This window comes from Drosophila takahashii, chromosome 2R (assembly GCF_030179915.1).
Source record: "Drosophila takahashii strain IR98-3 E-12201 chromosome 2R, DtakHiC1v2, whole genome shotgun sequence".
Classification (NCBI taxonomy): domain Eukaryota; kingdom Metazoa; phylum Arthropoda; class Insecta; order Diptera; family Drosophilidae; genus Drosophila; species Drosophila takahashii.
Genome location: NC_091679.1, coordinates 32,944,354 through 32,960,319, shown reverse-complemented (window position 1 = coordinate 32,960,319; position 15,966 = coordinate 32,944,354). Strand labels below are relative to the sequence as shown.

Sequence of the window (15,966 nt, the reverse complement as noted above, 5' to 3'; positions counted from 1 at the left end):
TCGGTTTTTGATACTTTTTTCATTATTTCAACGAGCGTAAAATCACCTGATTAGTTAGACTGCATTCTTGGCATTATAAGCTTTTTAATACAAGTATGCCAATCCTTTGTATGAATGATAAACTTTTGGCAAGCACTGATTTATTCTTGTTTTAAGCTGAAACTTCCACTTAGTTCTCTTTAGGTTTACTGCCCACTTTCATAACTCTTCACCGTCTAGAGATATGATAAGAATATGATGATATCGCTGCCTTTCGTTCTCAGTCTCAGCTCATCTGTATCATTATCAACTAAAAGGTTGTTGAAACAATTTCAATTTGAACAGAATCTGATAGAAATATCCGTAATAGACCTTCTTACATTCAAGTTTCCGAGTAGTAGTAGACTACCAAACAGGCTACCCCTAAATAGAGAGATCCCCGTCTCGAGATATAGAACCATGACCACTCTAAGGCAAGCCAATGTTAGAGCCAAGCTTTAGCAAACGAAGGCCAGAATCCGGATATATTAATAAATATGTACTACCAGTATGTTAACATGTTGACTAACAAATTACAAAAAGCGAGAGCAAATTAACGTAGTTTTCATATACCCCTCTATATATATTATATATATATATGTATCTTTATCTGTAACTCTAAATCTATAGAATCCATACCTATATATTGGAAACTGTTCAAACGGCAAACATAAGCAATGTTTCGATGTATGTATGTGTATATGTGTTACCAGGATTGTTTTAAAAACAGAAAAAGATATCCCCGCCAAAGGGGGAGCAAAGAAACCAATAAAGAATCAATTATGTTGAAGTCGTCTCCTGCTTTTTGATGATCTTCCCCTCTGCCAATCGCTCCTTGTCCTTTAGGCATCGGTTGAAGGGCTTGGCGAAGAAATAGGGCAACTCCTCCCGGCACTGAAGATTTCCCAGTTTATGGAGAGCTCCAAAGTCCAGGCAATCGATGTGATCGTCTCCATTGCAATCCTGACCATGCTTAAACATATAGTTCTGGACCGTGTTGGCTGCACAGTGGGGCTGATTCACGCAGTTGGTGAAGGCTAATTGAAGGATACTTAAGTTTGGATTTATAAAGTGAAGAGCTTTACCCTACCATCGTCGGAAAGGGCCGTATCTGTGGGCAGTGTTAGTTGGCCCGCCTCCACCCAATAGCCCCAAGTAATCCGGAATATACCGCAGGCCCCATTTACACAAATGGCGGATGCATTGCAGCCACTCATTGTTTCGCACAGACAGTCCAGGCAATCTTCCGTGACGGGTTTGTTTTCCACTAAATACACACAAGAAAACAAAATCTGATAATTTGGATTCAAAATTTGCAAGTTTCTACAAGTTTAATATTTTTTGAGTAAGTAATAATTATTTTTGCACACTAAAAAACAAATAAAATAAATAAATTGTCAAAAATTTTTAAACAATCGACATCTTATTAATATTAAATGAAATTTTAAAAATAATTCCCAGAAAATAATTCCTAACTCAGTGTACGAGAAAAGTAGAAATGGGCGGATGCAACGGCCGGCTTTATAATATAAAGCTATTCCGATAAACTGGCTTCGGTTTACAGCGAAACGTAAATGGATTACCATAATTATAGAGCACTCTCTACTACGTACTACACCTCAATTAGCACAGTGGTTAGCGCACTTGAATAGATCGAAATGACATACCCTCATAGCTGAACCCACTGTCCACCAGAAGCCACAAACAAGTCAAACCGACGAGTAATCGAAGCATATCTGAGCTTTGGATCCGATCGAGAATTGAGAACCCGACCTGTTGCCGCCGTGTTGACCACACAACTGATTTCAGTTGGCTGCCAGCCGCTTGTTTATTAATCAAAATTAACGCCTACATTAGCTATGCAATCTTCGCACATAAATTACGCGGGCTCTTCCTCATAAGTTAGTTACTAAACACTAGTTAGAATGCAATCGAAGATTAGCCGGATTTCTGACGCTTCGCAGCCCGGATAGCGCTACTCAAGCAGCGTTTAAAGGTATCCTCGTAGGTAAAGGGCATTTCGGCTTTGCAGTTAAAAGGACCCATATAATGGATGGCTCCATAATCGTAGCAGTCCTCCGTCTCATCATCGTTACAATCCTGCCCGTATTTCACCATATAACTCTGCAAAGTATCAGCTGCACAGTAAGGATCATTCGCACAGTTGGTAAAAGCTAAAGATGGTATAATAGGAGATTAATGTGTGATATTATTTGGAAGATAATCGTAATGCTTACAACTATCTGTTAAAGGTGAGTCGCCTGGTATGGTCAATCTTCCTGAATCCACCCACTGATCCCAGGTGAGCCTGAAGATGCCACATGCCCCATTCACACACACGGCCGTGGCGTTGCAGCCACTCAAGGCCTCACACATACAAACCAGACACTGTTCTGTAATGGGTTTCGCGTTCTCAGCTTTCACCCAGATCCCACCAATTGTTAGGCCCAGTAACAAAAGCAATATATGTGTATTATGCATAGCTTAGCTGAGATATCTGAATTCACTTCCGATTCGATGCGTTCCGCGATTGTTTAGCAACTGAAATGATTTCAGCGGTGACTACTGAGTTTTATTAAACACTGCACCGAGAACAAGCTCTATCAAAAGTGACTAATTGCTGTAATAGGAAGTGCACCGGTCTAGTTTTAAATCTCAGGTGATTCCCGGAAAATATTTATTTACCAAAGAAATTATTACTTTATTAGCATATATTTTAGGTTGAAAAAACTAAAACTTTAACACATAACGTGAAATAAGTTTATTTAAATCCCTCATCTTCGAATTTCTCGATGCAATTTTCGAACGCCGTCTGGAATTTATAAGGCGGGTCCGCTTGACAGCCATAGGCCCCCAGTTTGTGGATTTTGGCATAATCAAGGCAATCCATCTCACCATCATCATTGCAGTCCTGATTGAACTTCTTCATGTAGTTCTGCACCGAATCAGCGGCGCAGTGCGGATCGTTAGCACAGTTGATAAAGGCCTTTTCCGAGTCGGGTTGGTCCCCATTAATAGTCAGCTTTCCCGCATCCACCCAGTAGGCCCAGGTGATGCGGAAAATGCCGCAGGCCCCCTTTTCCGGACTGGTGCAAATCGCGGTGGCATTGCAACCGCTGATGGCCTCACAAATGCAGGTGAGGCACATCTCTGTTACGGGTTTGTCCAGCACATGACCTGTTCATAAATGAATATTTAGGCATATATCTTAAAAATGTTTAACGAAAACCCACCTTGACCTTGCACTAATGACGGCGACAGCACCAGCAGTAAATAAAGAAAATATCCCAGGAAAATTCTCATCTTCCGGCTGATTAAAGAGCTTGCATCTAACACCTCTGCACTTGGAATTGCAAATGGTACTGCGAATCCGATGAACTGAGTACTTGCCCGGTAAATCCGCCAATCTAGCGGGTAATACCGGTTTCTAGGGCGCATCCAAATCCATACAAACCGATAACGATACCTACCCAGCACAGCTCACCCTTAGTTTTTAAAACCGAACCCGTTAAAATCTTTTATAAGGCTGGATCTAATACAATTTAGGACTTTTAGTGAATCTACAAGAAAAATTAATTTTGTACATGTATATATAATTAACTCTTTGCCAATTTTTTAGTAGGAAGAAATTGTTTAAAAAGAATTATTTAAGTATTTTTTTTTAACTGTCAGCAAAAAGTATGCAATATTCAAGTGTTCACACATTTTATAGCATGCGATAAGGCTGCTGAAAATCATATTGAAATTGTGTAGTTTAAATGTAAATAATAAAACATAATTATTTAGTTGTGCAACACAAAGTATATTATATAAAATCGTTTAACTACTTGCTGAATTTTTAAAATTCTAAGAAAAAGTTGTAACTAACAAAACTTATATTCCCCCTTTAACAGTTTGTATGCAATTATTAAAATTTTAATTAACAACCATGTTTATTCCCTTTTCGTAATGTCATTTATTATCAATCTCAATAGCGCAATCTTAATCGAACTCAAATGCATTGCCATAAATTATTAATTATTACAATATTTAATTTTAATTAGAACATAAATTTAGCAAGATAATGGGATTATTTGCTGTTGCGAACGTCGATATGCTGGAACGAATTGAGGCAGTTGGTCAGCTGCGTCTGGTACTGGTAGCTCAGCTCGCCCTTGCAGCCGTAGCCGCCCAACTTGTGGATAGCAGCAAAGTCGTAGCAATCGATAGCGTTATCATTATTGCAGTCCTGACCGAACTTGGTCATGTAATTCTGGATCGTATTGGCGGCGCAATAAGGATCGTTCACGCAGTTGGCATAGGCTGAGGGAAGATTAATTCAAGATTATATATATATGAAAAATAAAAAATGAAAAGAGTGTTGCAGTACTCACCTTCCTCCGACTGGGGACTCTCGTTGCCCAAGGTCAGCTTGCCGCCGTCAGACCAGTAAGCCCATGTGATGCGAAACAGGCCACAGACTCCGCCGCCACAGTAACGGGTCTGGTTGCATCCACTGATGGCCTCGCAGATGCATCCCAGGCACACATCAGTTACCGGCTTATCTGTTTCGGGGTAAGAGATCATTCAAATCAAATCAGTTCAGTTCAGATTGCTGATTAGCCCCGCGAACGTAAGCAATTCAAAGCAAAAACTCGAATTGTGTCACACATATTTGACCAGATCATGTCATCGCTTTATTTAGAGCATTTGGTAATGTTTTGAATTTTGAGAGTTATAACAAGTTAAAGACTTTGGAATTTCAACAGAGCACAAACAACAAATCAGAACTTAGGAAATACCTACACAACAAGTCTATATCTTACTTATCTTATCGTATTTATTACAGGTATTCGAATAAATCCTAAATTATTATTTGTGTTTTCCCGCTTTAGGCTTCTTCATAAACTTTTAAAAATTCATAAATATAATAAAATAAATCCAAGGAACGAAAAGCAATTCCGATGGTTGCACGCCCATGAACCTGAAATCTGTCAGCCTCACGTCCCCATCTCATTTTTTACCGAACTAGTTTTGCAACTTTCAATGGCAACATTGAAGCATCTCCGTAGAACAAATCCGGCAGGCCGTAGGCGAGGATGAGTCAATAAATTGGCGTTATCAAGACCTTGTTCTTGTAATTAAATTTTGTATTTTTAACGAGTATTGGCACTTTGCAAAGCCGAGAAGATTGGCTAACAATCGAGCACAGCATGCCTTCTAGCCTTTTGCCTCACCCACACACGCGTAAGTCTTGGAGGTTTCTAAGTTCACTGACCTATGCAAAGCAATCTTCTTAAAAATTGGGTCAAGATTAAAAATGGATTTTATACCCTTCTTTCTTCTACATTATTTAAATATTTATTTATTTCATATTTACCCTTTATAAATGGGTTTTCTTTGCCCTGAGATAACCGACACGCAGGCAGAGGTTTTTCCAACTTTTTGCTTATAATCAAACGTCACCGAAGCAAATTGTCACGAAGGTGGGATTTTTATCGGGCTGAACAATAGAGTATCAAATTGCACTACAAAATTCCATTCCGGATTCGGGGAAATTTTGAAACAAAACTACATCCTTTTCACGATTCGATTTGTGTTAATTAGCCAGTTAAACAATTAGTTTATTAAACAGAAATGTTATGAGCTCACTGCAAATTACTCTGAATGATTAATAGATAATTTTCAAAGATACTATTATTAATTTCCGCTTAATGTAATAGGCATACGTATAAAAATCGGAAGTAATTTCAATGGCAACGATACGTTATTGAAAGCCAACGCAGTCAACGGCCCGTGTATCAAATGATAGATGCGCGATTATCAAATCTCAAACCGATCCGAAACCCCCGAGATTCAATGGACGTTTGACGTTTGTCAACTTCCAGATACTTCTTGTATGCAAATGCGAACCAAGACGATGGATGGATAAATGTATCTGGGAAATCCGTTCAAGAACGAAACATGTCTTGGGGCAGAACAAAAGAAACAAACGTCTCTACAATTGCTAATTAATGTTAATGAATGCAGACGATCAGGTATTTGTATTTCGTGTTAAAAGCAAATCTCAGCAAATGCGTAACAAATCCGTCTCGAGAACAATAACAAGAACGGAAATGTTCTCGCCAATATAATATACAATATATTTCGATTTATTTAACTCACCCTGAGCTTGAATGAGAGCCGCGAATCCCAGGCACAATAGAGCGCCGATAGCTAAAGTGCAGCACAGTTTGTTGGCAGCCATTATGAGCAGTACTTTTGTCCGAAAAATATGTTTTAAAATGCAATTTCTAGAAACGCTTCACAGTTTTTGCAACCTGTCTATAGAACCGAACTGTGTCGAGCTGCGCGATCAACTGAGCTGGAATTGTTTGAGCTTGCCTCTTTTGTTGACTCAAGCTCTGAAAGCTCAAAAACGAAAGACTTAAACAGAGAACTTGTGAGAGCCAAATCATAAACTTAAGAGATCCATAACTTGCAATTAAAAGTATGCTTTGTTTTACTGGTTTTTAAAGTTACTTATTTGTAAATTGCTTTCGAGATACTTTATGGTCCTAAATAATAGCTGATTATGAGTTCTTGGATCTTATAAAGCTATTTCAGTATCTAGTTATTGAAGATTTGCCGATTGTAAAATGATGTGCCTCTTAAATCTTTTAGTCCAGTTTTTTAACCTATTTAACTGCATTTATGTTTAAATTTTAAATGAACTTTAAAGTTTTCCAATCATACACACAAGTGAAAACGGCTGATTATTTTCTTAGTTCGCTTTGCTCAAGTTTATTCAAAATATAAAAATCTCAGATGTTTAGATCTTGTTGAAGGCAGCAATGTCGACGGACTGGACAAAGTCCTCGAACTCCTCGATCTTCTCCTGCAGCAGGTCGATGGAGACCTTGTCGTCCTCGATGACGCACATGATCTGCAGCTTGTTGATGCCATAGCCCACGGGGACCAGCTTGGAGGCGCCCCACAGCAGACCGTCCATCTCGATGGTGCGGACATTGTTCTCCATCTCCTTCATGTCGGTCTCGTCATCCCAGGGCTTGACATCGAGCAGCACCGATGACTTGGCGATGAGGGCGGGCTTCTTGGACTTCTTGGCGGCGTAGGCGGCAACGCGCTCCTGCTTGATGCGCTCGGCCTCCTCATCCTCCTCATCGTCGGATCCGAATAGATCCACATCGTCGTCATCGTCGGCGGCTGGCTTGGCAGCCACTGTGGGCTTGCCACCGGCCAGCTGGGGCAGAGGAGCACCGGTCCAGGCGGCGCGCTCGGCGGCCTCGAAGGAGGCGATGTGACGGTACCAACGGGCCACATTCACATTGTCGGCAGAGGGGGCCTTGCCCAGAGCCTCGAACACGGACAGATCGGCCTTGCTGGGTGTGTATCTGGCGGGGTCAGAGGGTAAATCCCATTAATATTTGCTCAAATTAAATAAATCTGCTCTGCCGACGTGGTAAGGCCGTGCCTAACCTCACTTTTGCGCCGCGTGCTTACCCGCTGATGTAGCTGTTGTCGGCCAGGAAGTTGTTCAACTCCTTCAGTCCCTGCGGGGTCTTTACATCACCGAAAGCCATTTTAAATGCGTTTTTTGTGGGGTAAATTCGCGTTTAACAAGTCTGTAGCCGTGCTCTGCGCAACGTTGCCGACGAAAGAAGAACTAGGTGAAACGGTCACTTTGAAGTGAAATCTAAAAATACTAACCCGAATAAGGTATTAAAAAATACCAAACCACAAACTTTCAAAAAATATCAAATAAAAAGGCGCGCTTTTTTAAACCCGTTAATAAAATTTTTTAATTTATTTGCAAATTATAACATTTTTTATAACAAAGTTTGGGTTGTTTTGTGCTTGATCTTTAATACAAAAGTTAAAATTCTGTACAAAGCTCCAATAAATAAATAAATAATTTTAAACTATTTGACTTTCGCGGTAGTAAAGTAAAGTAAAAGAAGGATCCACCAGTTGCACTTCAACTTACTCCTCGTTGTCTAAAAGGGAATAATCATTACAACAATCACAAGTAAACGTTATTACTTTTTAACTTACCCGCAGAATTCTCCGTTTTAGAAAGCAATATCACGCAGATGAGGGGATTAGGTTTATTACTAATGTATTTGGATTTTCCGTCTCTGAACTGAAGATGCTGGAGGCAGTAGTTTGGCCTATTCAGGGTCATGCCGTAATTCTGGCGAACAAAGGTTCCATTCTAAAGATTGAGATACCGATTATTTACTATACTCAATAAGTAAATAAACCTCGAATAAAGTGTAATCATCCAATTTTTCCCGGCTGTCTAGGTAGATCATTTGGTCACAGCGCAATGGCAAATCCCACTGCACGATTAGATCGGTTTTAGAGTGCCTTCTGGACACTAACCCATCGCTGAGAGTCACGATTAAATAAGGATCAATCTGGGTTAGGTCTTCAATGTTCAAGTAGCACACTGCATTATCCTTAATGTAGTTCTCTCGAGGGCAACAAACCCTAGCGCAGGACCTCAGTTTGCACGCACATCCTCTTGTGTGGTTTGCCACCATATCTTTCTGGCCATTAGGCAAAATCCTGTAGTTATATTCACCCGTTAAATGGGCGGGAATGAGAAGGCCCTCGTATAAATATGAACCATTCCAGAGCCGTCGAGCTGCCGAGAGATCTACAGTGCCGAAGAAATCGCAATCCCAAATCTGTGCTCTGGTTTTTTGCACCATTAGCAAGAGAACTGTGACAATAGATCCTAGAAACAGCCTCATTGTATCGCAAATAAGCGACAATTTTAACGAATCCTTAATTAGGTTTAAAAACACAAGAGACTTTAGCTTGTGGGACTGACCACGGCTTCCTTAAGACTGATCCGTGTTTCTACATCAGAATTAATTTCAAATGAATCCAACTAATTGTTTTGTTATTCCGTAAATGAAAATATGAGTCAAAATGACATTATGACGTAGAACAAATCTGTTGAGCAAAAGGAAATGCGTTTTAAAAAAGCAAAAAAATCATTTTTTAGATCTCTAATCCATTACCATTACTGTGAGTCATCGGAAAGGCACCTATATTACTCTCTTACGCTCTTTAATTTTCAAAAAACTTTAGAAGTAATCAGCTCTATTTCTTTGAAATTATAACACAAAATGTACATACATATTTCGTAAGACTAAACCATTTTTTCCAAACGTTTTTCGAAACCGACTTTCAGAAGAAAAGCTAAACCAAACCAAGCTAAAAGCAAACCGTCTTTGGTTGAAAGAGATTTCTGTGAAATCCCCGATTTAGTTTCATTTCCTTCCCAATAGATATTTCCTTTACCCTGGCTATATGAAAAGCGAAGACTTAACGACATCATCATCCTAAAATTTAGAATACAAATACTTAATTTCAAAACGTCATAATTCTCTATGCTTAAACATGTGGTATCAAAAAATCTGTAGCAAAATCAATTTTAAACTGTATGACGAAAATATTAGTCGGATTGGAAATGTCTTCTTTAATCTACAGACTTTAAATGCTTAATTTCCTTTTTGTATTAAACATGTAGCCCCCATCGGAATAAACTGCAAAGGTATATAACCCCCAACTTGCTTCCTTTCTTGTTATCTCTTCTTGTGGTCTCTAAAAAATATTTACAAACATTGTCAATATCATTATTTCAATTATAAATTCTCCGTAACCGCATTAAATCTTCAACTTTCATTGTGGTGGCCACAATCAATTCTTCATTTTTGATTTTGTTTGTGGTCGTTGGGTATAAATAGTTTGGTCCCTTTGTTGGATAATCACAGTAGTGAAGTTTCTGTAGAGAGTATATGTACCCCACCACCACATCCAGCAAGAGTATTATTCAAATGAAATGGCCGACAAAAAGGACCTTCTCCTGCTGTTCGATCATCCCACGGAGCCCGTCTTTATGGACAAGGGTGGCAATGGTACCGTGTTCCAAGTTCCCGACTCCTATGTGACCAATCGGTACAACAAGATCTGGAAGATGATTCAGGGGCGCGTCTGTGGTGGGAATGATAAGTGCGTTCCGGTAAAGGAAATCTCCGTTCCCGATCTCAGTTACCCCATGTCGTTGGGCCGAACCGAACAGTTCTCGCTGTTCCTGAAATCCCACCACCAGATGGCGGGGCGCTTGATCGAAGTCTTTATGAAAATGGAGACTGTGGATGACCTGCTGAGCGTGGCGGTGTATGCCCGGGATCGGGTTAACCCGGTGATGTTTAACTATGCTTTATCGGTGACACTGCTCCATCGACCGGACACCCAGGACCTTATTCCGCCCTCCTTATCGCAAGTTTTTCCGGATCGTTTCATCGACTCGCAGTTGTTTCCTAATATGCGAAGGGAATCGTTCGTGGTTGAGGGCTCCGACTCTTGTGGACCCAAATGTATGTCCGTCAAACATACCGCCTGCGATCTGGATGTGGAACACCGTCTGTGGTACTTTCGCGAGGATGTGGGCATCAACCTGCACCACTGGCACTGGCATCTGGTCTATCCTTTCGAAAGCGCCATCCGCAGCATTGTCGATAAGGATCGCCGTGGCGAGTTGTTCTACTATATGCACCAGCAAATTATTGCCCGCTACAATGCCGAGCGATTGAGTAACCATATGGCCCGGGTTCTTCCGATCCACAATTTAGATGAGCCCATTGCGGAGGGCTACTTTCCAAAGATGCACTCCTCGGTGGCTTGTCGGACCTATCCGCCGCGCTTTGAGAACACCCGGCTGCGGGATGTTCACCGACATGACCAGGAAAGAGTTGGGATCGACGACATAAAGCGTTGGCGGGAACGCATCTATGAGGCCATTCACCAGGGCTACGTTTTGGATGTGAGCTAACTGACCCATTTGTCCTGCTTTATCAGGAGATAATCGACATTTTCTTTAAATTATTTAGGATAATAATAAAAGGATTGTCCTAGACGAAGTGAAGGGAATCGACATCCTGGGCAAGCTGATTGAGGCCTCCGATCTTTCGGTCAACAGGACACTGGTAAAGCTTTAATTTAATCCAAAATAGGTGTTCGGGGAAAAAATAGATTGTAACCTGTACTATCATCAAAAAACATTCAGGTGTGTCCCTGAAAACTCTAACAACCAAAAAGCAACCTCAAAGCAATTGTTGGGTTCCTAGATTTTTTTTTGGGTTGCTTTCAAATGTATATACATTTTCATCGACGTTTTTGTTGATCCATAACAAAGTAGGTTTGTTACGGCTCTTAGAGTGTCAAACTTATGTTTAACTGAATAAATTCGTCAATTCGTTTGGACAACATGTAAGTTAAGTTTAAGTATTTTCTTGCAATCTATGTGCATTTTGCCAACTTTTTAGGGGAAAGCATAGAACTCCAGAACAGGAAGAGTTGCTGGTCCAATTCATGGAGAAGCACCTAGATATAGCCAAAGGTTACACCAGAGGTGACAGGGTAATGGTTACCAAGGCATGGTCTGATCTGGGAGCTTCTCTAAATTCGATTGGCCCGCCCCAAAAAACAGTTGACGAATGGCGTCGGGTATGTACTCGAAGGACTTTATAGTTATAGTTTTGTAATTAAAGATTTAGATTTGGAAAGACTGGAAGCAAAGTATCCGCGCCAAGATTTCAAAAAATAAAAGAGAGCTACATGGTACTGGAGGAGGTCCGTTCAAGTTTGAGGCGCTCACTGCTACGGAAGAAGTAGTGGCCACAGTGAGTGGCCTTTATTCGATGGTAGATGGAGTTCCAGGTGCCAGTACTTTTGGGCTTAAGAGGGCACCTTCAACCAATCCCAATTTGAATGGTAGGAAATAAAACGATCGAAGCATATAGTTTAACACCCACTTCAATTTAGATACCGCTTCACCAGAAGTTCTTGAGGTCGAAGACGAGGAAGCTCCTTGCACTTCCAGCAGCCAGACAGCGTCAAGCTCAAAATGCAAGCAAAGCCGCACAGCAAATGTTCAGCATCTTTTGGAGGAACAAAATAAGATATTTGGGCAAATAGCATCGGAGCTTCGGGTCATCAGTGCTCAACATGAGCGCACTGCTGAAGCAGTCGTTGAAATAGGTAAAATAATGAAGGAACTGGTGGAAGAAAAAAAAAAATTCAATACATTTGCTGACAATTTGCTAAAAAAATTTGATTAAATGATAAAAGCGATTTAGCAGTTTTGCCTATTATTTATTACAAAGTATTAGATTGCTAGGGTGTTCGCAATTTCATCGCGAATTCTGGATTGAGCAGTGTTAGCAATATCTACTGTAATGTCGCCATCCCCGTTGTGATACATATATGGATTGCCCAAAACTTCTTCGGAAAAGTTTTGATCATTGTGGTCAAGGCAAAGATTGTGGAGAGCGCAACAAACATTTACGATTTTTGACACTTTGGTCGGGTGGTACATTAAACAACCTTGAATTGCACGAAATCTGCTTTTAACAACACCAATTGTGCGTTCAACCACATTCCGCGCAGAAGCATGCCTGAGATTAAACACATGTTGCATTGAGTTTGGCCTAGGGTTTCTGTACGGCGTCATTAAAAATGGCTCCAGAGGGTACCCAGAGTCCCCTAGAAGCCAAGCGTTCCGACAGCCTTCATCCCACTTTTGATTTAAGAAGTTTCTGGCCTCAGCAGAATTCCATACAAAAGAATCGTGCGATGCCCCAGGTTTGGACGAGTCGACATATAAAATCCGCATTTCGTAATCGCAAATCTATTAAAATAAGTATGTACAAAAAATTAAATCTTGAGGCATTTAACTTACTATCATAACATTTATACTAAAATATCCTTTACGGTTTAGATACTGGTTTTCGTCTTGACTTGGCTTAATTATTTTAACATGAGTCCCATCAATGCATCCAATAGTTCCGGGAATTCCAAACTTCGTAAAAAAATGCAATTTTGAAGAGGCAATTCGATCCGCTGTTTGCTCTAGTTTTATAAATAGAGGACACAGATGACTTTCTAGAATCGGAAGTATTTTCCACAAAGTTTTGCATACGACTTGTCTTGAGATTGAAATATCAAAGTCCTTTCCAATGACTTTTTGAAATGAGCCGACACCTAAGAATCTAAGTGCAGTAGCTAGTTGCAGGATTGGCGGAATAGAATTTTTGGGAATATCTTCTTGAATCAAGTTAAAAACAAGAGAGAACGCTATAGTCGGGTTGGTGTCCCGACTATCTAATACCCGTCACTCAGCTAAAGGGAGTGCGAACGCTGTGTCGGGTTGGTGTCCCGACTAATAATCGTAACTCAGCTAAAGGGAGTGCGAGGGAGATAGATATATGTTGACAATTTATAAAGCGTATAACTTTTTAATGAATGGTCCGATTTGAAAAATGTCTTCTACATTTCGATAGGTATAAATATACACAACAAAATTGCATTTATACTTCTCGGAAATCTTTAAAGATGTGGGCGCAGGGCCCATTTTAAAATCGTTAGTGGGCGATTGTGGGCGTTAAAGGGGGCGTGGCGCTCGGCTAAAATAAACTTGCGCTGCGTAGGAAGCCAAAGAATATGTGTGGGAAATCTCAACCTTCTAGCTTTTGTAGTTTCTGAGATCTCAGCGTTCATACAGACGGACAGACGGACAGACGGACAGACGGACAGACGGACAGACGGACAGACGGACATGGCTAGATCGACTCGGCTAGTGACCCTGATCAAGAATATATATACTTTATGGGGTCGGAAACGCTTCCTTCTAGCTGTTACATACTTTTGCACGAATCTAGTATACCCTTTTACTCTACGAGTAACGGGTATAATAAAGATGAATGCATTTTTGTCAATGCGGTAGTTGTAACGAAAACTGTAAATTGACAAGCATGTATTTATGTACCACAAGTATAAGCAATACTCACGCTTCATCAGAGGTTGAAAGCGGATTAGATCTATCTCTTAGGCGGCTACGGTTTACTTTCTCCTGCATTAAAGCCCTCCTCCTTTCATCATTTAAGGCTATTATTCCCGCTGCAGGCATTGAAGGTTCTTTGCGCAGTTTTTTCTTTTTCTAAATTTATTTATCAACCAGATGTAGGATTTTTTTTTCTTTTCAAGTACCTGACATTTGAGTTGCTAAAAACAACCGCTTAAAATGTCGGTGTCCCCGAAAAAATTGAGGTTTAAGTTTGCTTTTTGACACGCACTTGTATGAAAAACAACATGAAGCCTACTCAGTTTTATCCGATACATTTGAAATTCTTTTGATCAGCATTTTAAATTAAGCCGCTGAACACATAATCCAATGCAGTTTGTTAAATCTTCTTCAACATTAATTCGAAAAAAGGTTAACGAAGCCTTGGACATTTATGAAAATTATGCAGATATTTGCAAACTCACAAACTGAACCAAATGTAGGAAAAAAAAATACACATTTGAAAGCATCAAAATCAGATTTTAGGGAACCCGACAATTGTTTTTGTGTTGCTTTTGATTGAGTAAACAAGGAAAACAAGGGAGTTTTTTTTTTGTTGTTTGTTGTTTTTGAAAGCAACTCTCTGAAAAAACTCTAGTGTTTTCTGGGACACACCTGATTGTTAAAGTTTTCTTAGTATTATTTATATTTTATCTCAATCCCCAGTATGGTAGCATTCACAATAAGGGACACATTCTGATCGCTTACTGCCACGATCCAGCTAACAAGCATCTGGAGCAAGCTGGTGTGATGGCCGAAACGGCCACCGCCATGCGCGATCCGGTCTTCTACAGGTGGCACGCTTTCATCGACAGCTTGTTCCAGGAGCACAAGCGACTTCTGCCCGCTTATAGCGCGGAGGAGCTCAGCTATCCGGACATCCAGGTGCAGAGCATCAGTGTGGAGAGCCAGGATCAGACCAACCAATTGACCACCTTCTGGCAGGAGTCCGATGTAGACATGTCCCGCGGCATGGACTTTTCGCCCCGCGGAAAGGTCTCTGCTCGATTCACCCACCTGCAGCACCACCCATTCACCTACACCATCAAGGTGGAGAACTCTAGTAAGGACAAACGAAAGGGATTCGTTCGCATCTTCCTGGCCCCAAAGTTGGACGATCGTAATGCTACCATGTCGTTCGAGGAACAGCGTCTGATGATGGTGGAGATGGACAAGTTTGTGATCACCATGCCACCAGGAAGCTCTACGTTTACTCGGAACTCCATAGATTCGAATGTTACCATTCCATTTGAGCGCACTTTCCGCAATCAGGATAGCAATGAAAAAGATGATACAAATTCTCCTGAAAATCTGATAAGCGGATGATAAGCGGACTTCTGCGGATGTGGCTGGCCCCATCACATGCTGGTGCCCAGGGGTCGTCCTGAGGGTCTGAGCTTTAAGCTATTCGTCATGGTTTCCAACTATGACGATGAAAGGGTAGGCTTTCATAGGGATATTACGGACCTATTGATCTTCACTCTTAATTCTCCACCAGGTTGACCAAACAACTCAGTGTGCCTGCGGCGATGCCGCTTCATACTGCGGACTCCACGATAGTCTCTATCCGGATCGAAGGTCCATGGGCTTTCCCTTCGATCGCCAGTCCCGCAAGGGTGTCCGATTATTGGAACACTTCCTTACACCCAACATGGGCACCGTGGAGGTTACCATTACCCATGACAATTGGACCAAAAAGCTTCTGGAAAAGACGACATTACCATCTTAGTCCAGATGGAACTACCCGAACCTACTTTGGAAGTCTACTTTCTATTGCAGATGGAATATCTTCCAGCTATTTCTTATTTCATCATAATTTGTTTAACTCTTATTTCACAACTTTTTGGTTTACATTACTTTTACTTTTGGGAAAGAGACAGACAGACAGACGGACAGACGAACATGGCTAGATGGAGTCGGCTATTCCAGTCAAAGAAGTAGACTTCGAAAAAACGTAAATGAACAAAACGAGATGTCAGTGTACTAAGGCACAAAAATAAAACAAAAATTAAATTTTAAACAGTTTAATTAAATCTCTTCGGATTCTATTG

At 40.7% G+C, this 15,966-nt stretch overlaps 6 protein-coding genes and 1 long non-coding RNA gene across 10 annotated transcripts; 1 reads left to right on the top strand and 6 right to left on the bottom strand.

Annotated features, from left to right (window-relative positions):
- Nucleotides 1–571: 571 nt before the first annotated feature.
- On the bottom strand, nt 572–1,830 carry LOC108060681 (lysozyme 2). The gene is made up of 3 exons (XM_017146484.3): nt 1,686–1,830; nt 1,109–1,285; nt 572–1,055 (listed from the first exon to the last, which is right to left on the bottom strand). The coding sequence occupies exons 1-3, from the start codon at nt 1,750–1,752 to the stop codon at nt 799–801; spliced, it is 501 nt and encodes a 166-aa protein (XP_017001973.2). The 5' UTR covers nt 1,753–1,830; the 3' UTR covers nt 572–798.
- Nucleotides 1,822–2,573, bottom strand: LOC108060683 (lysozyme). Its single transcript, XM_017146486.3, has 2 exons — nt 2,256–2,573; nt 1,822–2,192 (listed from the first exon to the last, which is right to left on the bottom strand). Exons 1-2 carry the CDS (start codon nt 2,497–2,499, stop codon nt 1,957–1,959), a joined length of 480 nt encoding a protein of 159 aa, XP_017001975.2. The 5' UTR covers nt 2,500–2,573; the 3' UTR covers nt 1,822–1,956.
- A 204-nt stretch (nt 2,574–2,777) lies between these two features.
- On the bottom strand, nt 2,778–3,403 carry LOC108060682 (lysozyme). The gene is made up of 2 exons (XM_017146485.3): nt 3,252–3,403; nt 2,778–3,195 (listed from the first exon to the last, which is right to left on the bottom strand). The coding sequence occupies exons 1-2, from the start codon at nt 3,319–3,321 to the stop codon at nt 2,780–2,782; spliced, it is 486 nt and encodes a 161-aa protein (XP_017001974.1). The 5' UTR covers nt 3,322–3,403; the 3' UTR covers nt 2,778–2,779.
- A 546-nt stretch (nt 3,404–3,949) lies between these two features.
- Nucleotides 3,950–6,329, bottom strand: LOC108060689 (lysozyme). Its single transcript, XM_017146492.3, has 3 exons — nt 6,163–6,329; nt 4,392–4,562; nt 3,950–4,320 (listed from the first exon to the last, which is right to left on the bottom strand). Exons 1-3 carry the CDS (start codon nt 6,242–6,244, stop codon nt 4,088–4,090), a joined length of 486 nt encoding a protein of 161 aa, XP_017001981.1. The 5' UTR covers nt 6,245–6,329; the 3' UTR covers nt 3,950–4,087.
- Nucleotides 6,330–6,752: 423 nt separating this feature from the next.
- On the bottom strand, nt 6,753–7,673 carry eEF1beta (elongation factor 1-beta). Its single transcript, XM_017146493.3, has 2 exons — nt 7,501–7,673; nt 6,753–7,391 (listed from the first exon to the last, which is right to left on the bottom strand). Exons 1-2 carry the CDS (start codon nt 7,578–7,580, stop codon nt 6,809–6,811), a joined length of 663 nt encoding a protein of 220 aa, XP_017001982.2. The 5' UTR covers nt 7,581–7,673; the 3' UTR covers nt 6,753–6,808.
- Nucleotides 7,674–9,853: 2,180 nt separating this feature from the next.
- LOC108060650 (phenoloxidase 3-like) lies at nt 9,854–15,934 on the top strand. The gene is given in 4 exon segments (XM_017146436.3): nt 9,854–10,837; nt 10,905–11,000; nt 14,582–15,355; nt 15,414–15,934. Coding segments are annotated over 4 exon segments (2,085 nt in total). The 3' UTR covers nt 15,645–15,934.
- LOC138912798 (uncharacterized) lies at nt 12,150–14,152 on the bottom strand. Of its 4 annotated transcripts, none has more exons than XR_011418353.1 (4): nt 13,863–14,152; nt 12,995–13,116; nt 12,755–12,924; nt 12,150–12,703 (listed from the first exon to the last, which is right to left on the bottom strand). It is a non-coding gene; the product is annotated as an uncharacterized lncRNA (long non-coding RNA). The 4 variants fall into 4 exon arrangements; XR_011418352.1 differs by having other exon boundaries at nt 12,151–12,703; nt 12,995–13,077; nt 13,863–14,151; XR_011418350.1 differs by having other exon boundaries at nt 12,152–12,703; nt 12,755–13,116; nt 13,863–14,150.
- Nucleotides 15,935–15,966: the final 32 nt, after the last annotated feature.